At 43.1% G+C, this 9,915-nt stretch overlaps 1 protein-coding gene across 4 annotated transcripts in view; it reads left to right on the forward strand.

Moving 5' to 3' along the window:
* LOC117516430 (partitioning defective 3 homolog B-like) overlaps window positions 1-7,572 on the forward strand; it is a 417,292-nt gene extending 409,720 nt beyond the window's left edge. For all 4 annotated transcript variants that reach the window (XM_034177373.1, XM_034177374.1, XM_034177375.1 and 1 more), the window contains one exon: window positions 6,175-7,572. In XM_034177373.1, coding sequence (XP_034033264.1) covers window positions 6,175-6,562 — 388 coding nt within the window. In that variant the 3' untranslated portion in view covers window positions 6,563-7,572. The remainder of the gene's footprint in view (window positions 1-6,174) is intronic.
* The last annotated feature ends 2,343 nt before the right edge of the window (window positions 7,573-9,915 follow it).

The following is a 9,915-nucleotide window of genomic DNA, read 5'->3' on the forward strand; positions in this document are numbered from 1 at the left end:
CACTTGTCAGCTGAATGGAAGCGCGCTTTGTGTCTGAGTGTCTCACATTGTCGTAAACTCTTTTCAAAGGCGATATAGTTACTGCTGTCAACATGTTAATCCAGCAACAATCAGCCATGTTGAGCTTCTTTTTTTTTCTTTTTAATGAAGCAAAGAGAAAACATCTGGAGCAAGTTTCCATGTGTTCAGCACAGTGAGACCAATTTTTGTTCAGGAAACAGGTGAACCTAATTGCACATCTGAATTATTAGCTAGAAACCACAGAAATCTGTAATAAATCTAAATGTTCCACTCTTTCTTCTTCTATCGCTTTTCCTATTTAATATTTTATACCTGTAGTTTATTTTGGTTGGAATTTTTTTATAACCTCAAATCTGAAAAAAGATAGCAAATGCAAATTTCAAAAAAGGCAGTGATTCTTATTCTTACTCTCACTTATATTTCATTGTACTTGATATTTATTTAATGGAATGTCTCTCACTGACTTTCATCTTGATTATCTATCTACAGCTGTTATATACATGATTATTTCCCACATCGCTCAACATGCCGCTTGTAATTTGTGTTTACCCGTATCAGGTCTTAGGCATTGTTCTAGTTCCTTGCAGTCAGTATGAACACAAGATATTTCACGTTTTGTGTGGTTAACCACATTTCATTTGTTAATATATATCCATTCCTGAATTTAAGGCCTGCAGGCATTCCAAAAAAAAAAAAAAAAAAAATTATTCTAAACCTAAGTATTAAATCATCGCTTTTACAGCCAGTTTTCTTGAGGTATGTCATTTGATGTATTTCCAAGTTACTGCATATGTCTTGGATGTCATTTACTTCAGTCACTACGCAGTACAGACAGTGTGGTAAATCTGTGTCAGTTACACAGTTCTCAAAACCTGAGTGACCAGGCTGGAAGGAGATTAACAATCAGTTTTTATCAATTACATATCATTTTAAGTCCATATGACCTATCACTCAGACTAAACGTGCACTTCACCAGCTGTGTGACCCGGGGTGGAGCCTGTGGACCACCTAATCCTCCAGCTGCCTGCCTGGACAAACACACGCACGCACACACACTTGCGGATCCAACCAAATGTGTTTGTCGAGGTGTATTTGAGTCCTGTAACTACATGATATTCTGCTGCAGTTAGCCACAGCTACACTTCATTATTTAGATTTATGGAACAGTGCTTTATTTTTAAACTGATGGTGGAAAAAAGTTTTAAGAAAGAACTTTGTCACTCCCACTTCTGCTTTCCCTGAAAGCAGAATTAAGTGTGATGTTCCTGATGAAGCATAAACATTCCCGTATGAGCAGACGGAAAACAACCCCACAGCCTGTACACAGCTACCGACCCCTGGATAATCCCACTGAAAGGTTAAAGGTCAGCCAGACCCACGTGACTCTAAAGGAATTTACTTTAATTTGCTCTCATCCAGAAGGTGAGACAAGAAAAATTGTTTAAACCAGTTAAAAAGTTATCGCCGTATCAGAGTTGATCTCAGTCCTGGTTGGCAACCACCCAGGCAGAAAACCGGACCATCCCCACCTGCTGTAAGTTTGCTGTGAGAGGTCATTAAAAATAAATAAATGAAGATGTCGTTTATTTTAAATTTTGTAGTCAAGTTTAAAATGCTTCCAAAAAAATAGTTGTGATTTTTACAACTTTAAAATAATAAAGAAAAGCTACAGGACTTAAATTAGGTGTTACTCCTCATTAATCTGACCAAGTTTAACATACTTCTTAGTCTAAGGCATCATTGGCGATCAAAATAAATTAGAAGGCGACAGGCGTATAAATAAGACAAAGGAGGATGTCAAACAACAGGAACTGGCTGACGAGGTGATGAGGGAATGGCCAAGGATGGAGGGATATTAAGGTGGAAATGAGAGGTGTCAGAAGTATAAAGTAAAGCTGCTGCAGGAGCCGGGAAGCTGGTTGAGGTTTTGGTCTTTCTGGGTGGTCCTGAGTCACGCTGAGGATCCAGGTGCTTCTCTGACATCACACCATCCTTCCTTCTTTCCATCTCTCTGCCTCCCCTGGTGACCTGGACCATTTAATCTGGATTAATGAGGAGGTTGACCTCTGTCTCCTTCCACTCCTGTCTCTCTGCTCTTTGGGTTTTATTCCTCTGTCCATATTTTGGAACTCGTTTTCTCCACGTCTTCACGTCTTCATTTCGGATGAGATCTCTTTCCTCTGCTCTGATTGTTCTTGTTTTCGTGCTCGTCTCACCTCTTTGGCGTGGCGTGGATGTGTGTGACCGCTGAAGGATTGGGCGGTGCTGTTCATTGCCAGGACCACCTGTGTGTCTGTGCCGCCACGGTGTTTGGGTGGTCACATTCTGCTGACACACACACATGCAGAAACCCAGCTCACCTCGGTGCACAACTGTCCTCCAGGGAAGTCTGCGTATGCACCGGTCACAGACACAACCCGGCTGTGTGCTCCCTAATCTGCGCTGAGTGACTCACTCTAATTTACCAGTCAACAGGTGCTGAGCTCGACTCCAGGGACCGGACACGGGAGAAAACAGGAGCAGGATTATGTGACGAGCCAGCCTTTATTAAAGGGAACTGAACATTTGCTTCTGAATCCTAGTTAGCTGCTTTACATGGTCAGATAGTAGCTTTAAAAGGACGACCGCGCACAGTCTGGGAAGAGTTAGTCAACACAATCGACTAAATCAGTCATTTAAAACAGTTTGAAATGCTTTATCGATTGGATAGTCTTTTGAACAGTGTGTATATAAAGTCAGACAATGTTTCTACATTTCACTAGCAACAGCAATGTGCGCAAAGCGAGTCGGATGCTGTGTGACAAAAATATGCCTGAGGCCATACTATAAATATGCATATAGTAAAGTGTGGGAATGTTCCCTGGGATTAACTGAGCATGTATAGGCACAATGGAGTCCGTCAGTGAGCACGCGAGTGAGTGGGTTTGCAAAATTTCTATCAATAACTCTGAAAAATCAACTGTGTGAGGACCAGTGAGTCTCCTGATTTGGGCCATGCTGGCATTCTTTAACATAATAATTTGCAGTTATTCTTTTACATTAGTTTATATGGCAGTGTTGGCCCAGCGGGACATGTCTGGACTTGTTCAGGCAGCTGAGGTACAGAAAAAAATCCCCAGGAACAAAGCTTGTATTTGTGCAAAGTTTCTGATTGAAACTTGAGAGGTGGGATTGCTTGATGCTTTAGGAGCTACAAGGTCGGGTATTCGCATCCCACCATCTGGAAAGCAATCGAGAGCTTGCGGAAGGACCAAGCCCTAGTCCAGGCTGAACTTGTGCGGGATGCTCAAGGAGAGGCATCCATGAAGCGCGCGAAGAAGGCCACCAAAAGCCAACAGCAAAGACTGCACAACTTGTGATTTATGAAGCTGTGATGTGAATTGCAGGGTCCTGGTGGCCAGTAGATAATGTGCAGGTGATGCCACGGATCACGTGATATGTGCTCACGCAGCCATACTGGATGGCAACTTCCGCATTGCATGAACCGCAAATGATTAAACCTTATATTTAGCGCTTTTGTTTTACTTACGACTGTCTACACAAATTATACCAACATAGTGTTTCATTGCTGTGTATACGGTTGTACGAGCCATCAAAAGAAGGGTTACATTTTTGTCATTTTCCCACTGATAAAGAGCAGTGTGAAAAGTGACCGTTATAAAGTTCTCCGTTGTGTCTTTTGTAATTTTTCTGTCTTATGCTTTTCTGGATTAATTTGTCCCTCAATGAGATCTTCTTTCTACAATCATCAGCCTCCAAACCAAAACTAAGGTGTATAGTTTCTCCATGAATTGCAGGTGCAGGTGAATAAGTGTGCACTGAAAAAAGCCTTTAAAATATGATGGGAGAGGAAGGACTTTTGCCGTGTCCAGTTCAGCAGGTGTGCGTCAGACTGCGGGTCTGTGTCTGAGCACAGTTTGAAAAAATAAACAGCTTTTTAATAAAGGAAATACGGTACCCAATTTCCTTAAATTGTTGAGTGTCAGTGCTGAAGTTTAATTTTGTGCTTCTGCTGCTGGCCACATCCAGACTGCTCTGTCCTGTACATGCCAGGGTTTTTTTAATGGAAATGCATTGCGGTCAGACAGGACGTTTTGTCAGATGGGAGCGAAAATCCGTGACACAAAATCTGTTATATACACTGTTTATTACATGGAAAACCATACAAAAGCATTGAGACTTTTGTTTTTGTCCAGTGAGTGCAAATATCCAGTTTATACAATGATGGTTTAGGTGAGTTTTACTGTACTTACTCAGGCTTTTAAAATTCAGCAGTACATTATGGGTTCGTGTCTGGTTATGAATTAATTTCCTGACAGGGGCATGAAATGTGGGGTAATGAGGGGGTCTGGGGAGGTTATGTTTAGGGCTAGGGGAGAGTAGACACTAACGCTATGGTTGTGGTTAGCGTTAGGAGAAGGGGAAGATTATAAATAGAAAAATTTTTAAACACCGTGTCATGAAAATCAGGCACTTTTTGTGACGGAGGCACAAAAAAGCAACAAAAAAAAAAATGAGACTGGGCTGCTCTTATCACATGACCTGGAAGTCAGGCCATAAGAATACAGCTAAAATAGCTTATATTTGACCACACCTGGCAACCCAGAAGTTGTGAATAACATTGTTTTGTCACCTGAAGATATTAGCATTGAAAAGAACAGAGGAGTTGATTGGCTAAGTTTTGATGATGTCATGAGATGAATTTACTGTGTTTTTGCTGTTTAAAATGAGCTTTTAAAAAAAGAAAGAAACCACATCACAGTCTGCTGCACTTTTACTGTCTGTCTATTGCTCTCAGTACAAGCCAGTTGATTTTTTTTTTTTCTCCTGCTGCATTAGCCTGAACGTCACCAAATGTTTGCCACAGATTCCAGTAGTAATACTGTATATGCTATAACATATGATTTTCAACTTGTCTGAACTTTGAAGGTCACACAGATTTCAGCATTCTCAGAAACAGCAAGTACTCCTGCTGGAGTTGCCAGAATTATACCATTTGTTTGTTGTTGTTTCTCATAGATTCCTCCAAAGGTTAAACTTTGTATACAGTATAATTTTTTCATCAGTGGTTGCTTCCCTGTAGGCTGTCTACTGGTTGCTAGTGCAGGCTAACACGTGTGAGAGCCCTCATTCTTGTGACTTGTAGGATCTTACATATTGCTTATCGCATGGGAGGACGAATCCTCGTCGCCAAAGAAGCAAAAGCATGAAGGGAAACGAAATCGTGACCAGCAACGACATAATGCGGTCTGTGTCCTCGCCACTAGATCCTACACACTGTAGCTTTAAATATGTTCAAAGTGGTTTATTAGCTATGAGCAGAAAAACAATCAACTGAAATCCCCCCCCCCCCAAAGATTTTCCACATAAGATGACATTAATATGCCAAACAGTTTGACTAACAGCTGATGTTTGAGGCTTTTAGTGTTTAGTGGAACGTTGTAGAAAGTCTTTCCATCGTAACGCAAGGCTCCTGTAAATCATCACTTACAGAATTAGGAAAGGTTTCCCTCTGTGCTCAGCCGGTGAAGACCTCCCCGCCTTTTAAATTTGCTTACTTGGTCATTCAACACTTGCAAACAGCACATGAGATGGAAAACATTCAAACGGGCCTATGAAAGGTGAGCAGTCCCCTCTTTCCCCTCGCTCTCTCTCTTTGTCGTTCTCTCCCTCCCTCCTTCCGTGTCCCAGAGGCCCGCGTGTTGCCTTACCGAGGGGTTTAGCCCCTAATCACTCGGAGCTAGTGGGAGGGAACCGGAGACATCCAGCTGGCTGCCTCGTTACGGCAGACCCCTGGGACCGCACAACACGCACGCATTCCTCCACATGCACAGACTCACAAACGCGCACACGTCCTCATATATGCTTACTGAGGCATTTGCTGTTATCTCTTGGCATCTCTCCATCCACGTCCTCCCTCAATTCGATCCCGACAAGGCCGCGGCCTCCCCACATAAACTGGATAACCTGTTTCCTTAACGCCGGGGGAGTGGAGGGGGGGCAATCTGTGGCATGTCCTCAAATCCAAACCAGTTCAAACCAGTCTGAAATATTGTCTTCTTTTGTCCTGTCAGATGTGATCTGTCTGTCTGGGCTAATCAATTAGCTGACATCAGTCCCTATGTTGTGTTTCTTTTCGTGTCTCTTTCGTAGGAGGGATCGGTATGATTACCCGACCAACAACAGGCTCGCCCTCTACCCCGGCTACCAACATGACTCCAGTGCTCCGAGCCACGCTGGGCGCCTGCCGCTCCCCCAGCAGGGCACCCAATCACAGCAAGTGCCAAACAGCCCTCCACACTATAGTTCCTCTCCCCACCAGGGGCAGCAGCACCGCGCCGCATTGAGGCAGGATGTGCCCCCATCGCCAGTCGCAGGCCGGAGAGGCCTCACCGACGGCTACCGGCAGGCTGGCCCCAGCCGCTATATGAGCCCAGAGAGGTACCCCGTCTCCAGGGAGCGCTACAATAGCCCAGACCGCTATGGTGATGGAAGACAGCCCGATCCAAGGCACAAAAACCCCATGATAGGTGCCGTGTAAAGGTGCCGTCCACTCAATATGTTCTGGGTCTTTAAAAACAACGAGGTGAGCTGAGGATAAAAATAGAATATTAATAGCTCCAGTGTCATGTTTCCATAGTTGCGAGTCATAATAGCAGCTGTCACTTAGACTTTCAGTGTGGATAAGTGAAATTTTGTCATGTTAATTTGTCTGAGCAGGGACCCTGAAAGTAATAAGTGACAAGTTGAGAGGCTAAAATGAGGCTTATTTATTCAACCATCTTATCATAAGTGTCGCCAAGACCGGTTTAACAAGCTTTTGTAAGTACAGTGTGTTTGGTTATAATGGCATGTGCATAGAACAACGCAAATTACAGTATGTTGGCATAGATTTTATGTGTAATTGAAATTAAAGTGGTGTAGATAAACTGTACAAAGAGAATTTACGACTTTCAAACTCCAATCGTTCCACGGCCTGCAAAGCCAAATCCCTGGGCTCGCTGCGTGCACTTCATTAGGTCGACATTCCTGCATCCAGTTACCCTAATGCACTGACTTTACCTCATTGCCACGTGCAAAAAAAATGACTTCATACCGCCTTTAGTTGGTTCCACGCAGCGAACGCCACCTAGCAGAGTGATGCTGTAAAACCTGAGCAGGAAGTTGGACTGTTTGGAGCACTGGCACCACATTTTTGGACAGAATCACTGTTCCTGCAGAAAGGCCAAAAAGCAGAGTTCACTTCCACTTTGCAAAAGTTGGTCACCTTGAATGGAATAAAGGGACAACACCTGGACCCGGCAGACTACAAGACCGGAAGACAAACAGGAACAGGAAGTGGGGGTTGTGCCGCTTCAAAGTGGGGCTTTGCCGTTGATGTTTTGGCGCTCGGACTTCCTTCCCTTCCCGTTATCACGCGTGGGTGTGTTTTTTTTTGTTTTTCCATATTTTGTATTATTTCGATCTGTATGTTTTCTGTGCTTGCAAATGAAGTTTATTTGTATTAATGGTACTTTTTGTGCTCTTCCTAATAAAATGTATAAATCGTGATCTCAACATGTTACAGAGTCATTGGGCAGCTAATAAAGAGATAACAAACACAATCGCATCACCGTCGATAGCTCAGCGGTTTGATTGATGCATTCTGTCACAAAATAATCTAAATTTAATATGAACATTCAATATTTTTTAACTGTTCCCGGGTATCTCTGAATTATTCCAACCTATTTGTTTCATTTAACCAATTAGGTGAAATAAAGCATATTTAAAACCTCCAGTCAACATACCCAGAGTTTAAACATTCAGGATGCTGTTTGAACCTGATTCCTCTCAACACAATCTGCAGATAAATTTGCCCTCTGAGATGACTGATAAGAAAAGTCAGCATCCTGATAATGACTAAATCATCTTCCACAATTAGAAGCAGGAAAATCTCACTTAAGGGGAAAATGATTACTGCACAATTTGCTCTCAGAAATAAAGATGGTACTGATTGGTGAAATTAGACTTAAAATGAGGAATAATGAGGCTTTTTTTTCTCATCGAGTTTTTAATTAGTGTCGAGGCCAACAGGGAAGAGACCTGCCTGGATTTGACCTGCTCTCGACTGAAGCAGACCAGACAGCAGCAACAGCAGCTCCTTTATTAGCAGATTATTGAGCTGATTGATTGATCATTTCACTCAGTGACTAACCCGGTCCGTCTGTAGACAAACATGTAACTGTGCTGTGAAGAACACTAATAAACACTTGCTAATTATAACACGTTTCTTTAGAAAACATTACAATGGCTTTGATGAACCAGAATAGATAAAAGTCGATCAACAACAAAGGCAAGAGAAAGAGCAGCCGTCTGCTGATCATCCGGTGACTACGACTGCGGAAAAACACTCCAGAATGTCTTGTATGAAGTGGTCAGGCACATAGGTGGAAAAACAGTACACAGTGGCTGCTCCAGTAGTGTTTTTTTGTGGGGTTTTTTTGGTAGGGGGTGAACGAATACCAAAAAAACAAACGCATTAATTCACACATGCCGTACACAACACGTAGAACAAACATAATTAAATTACCAATCTTCTCCTTCCAAATAACAAATGATGCATTCAAAGGATGAAATGGATTCTGATTGGAGGTATTTGAGGAGGAAAAAAATCTTATGCTCATTTCTCAAAGTGAACAGAATAATGAATTAGAAATCCATCTTACATTATGTGAATCGTTTATAAAACATATATAAACAGCATCCAATGGGTGCTCTGGAAACTGCTGGACCCACCCATCAAACCCAGCTCTACTCCTTACCCTACTGAGCCACCAGTTCTAGCACCATCTCCAGTCAAACGTTCTGTTTGTTCTTTAATTCCTGTTTTACTTTACCATTCTGTTGTAGATTTCATGTCATATTTGGAGTACAGTGGTCCCTCGTTAATCGCGGGAGTTACGTTCTAAAAATAACCCGTAATAGGCGAAATCCGTGAAGTAGTGAGAGTTATTTTTTACTATTATTATAGATGTTTTAAGGCTGTAAAACCCCTCACTACACACTTTATACACTTTTCTCAAACAGGCATTAACATTTTCTCACTTTTCTCTCCTGTGTAAACTCTCTTTTTTCTTCTGGGCGAGAAGATTATAAACAGACACGCAGAACACAATGCGTGTGCTCTCCCTTCGCCCACTGCCTCCGGGGGTACGGATGCGGGACCTGCAAAGAATCCAAGTCATGGCCACGGAGCTCTGCAGCTGCTGTTACCGAGACCATGCAGCGGGCGCTGTGGATTTTTCCGCAAGTAGTCTATCCTTGCGGGCTGCCAGAGCGCTCCGCATCAAAACAGCGAGCGTAGTCTCTGGACCTGTTGCCAGAGTTGGCGCAGCTCCACACAGCAGAGAGGGGGGCGGTGTGAGTGGCCCGCTGCGGCATTTACCGAGCCTGCAGACTCAGTAGGCGCATCGGAGGCAGTGAGAGCAATCCCGGGATTGCCGACTAGTGCCGCGACCGGCCCGCCTGATAAGGACACAGAACACAATGTGCTGAAAAAAAAAAGCATGCAAAATTGCACTAAAAAAATCCACGAAACTGCGAGGCCGTGAAAGGTGAACCGCGTTATAGTGATGGACCACTGTACAGACTCCAGAATAAAGTTCCAAACACAGGTGTTGCAGAGGTTTTAAAATGTCACAATGTTTCTTTTTTGACAGTTTTTGGTATTCTGTCCCTTATTTAACTCCAGTTTTACGTTCAAGTCCTGTTGTGTATTTTGTACCTGATTTGACCACAAAACGAGCAAGACAGTTTCTCCCTGTGGTTGCTAGCACAGCTAACCATCACCTGAAGGCGGCAAAGTTGCTTTTGTGATGACCATCTGTTGACTTCATCCTGCTTATGAGCTCTTTG

This window comes from Thalassophryne amazonica, chromosome 1, assembly GCF_902500255.1.
Source record: "Thalassophryne amazonica chromosome 1, fThaAma1.1, whole genome shotgun sequence".
NCBI lineage: Eukaryota > Metazoa > Chordata > Actinopteri > Batrachoidiformes > Batrachoididae > Thalassophryne > Thalassophryne amazonica.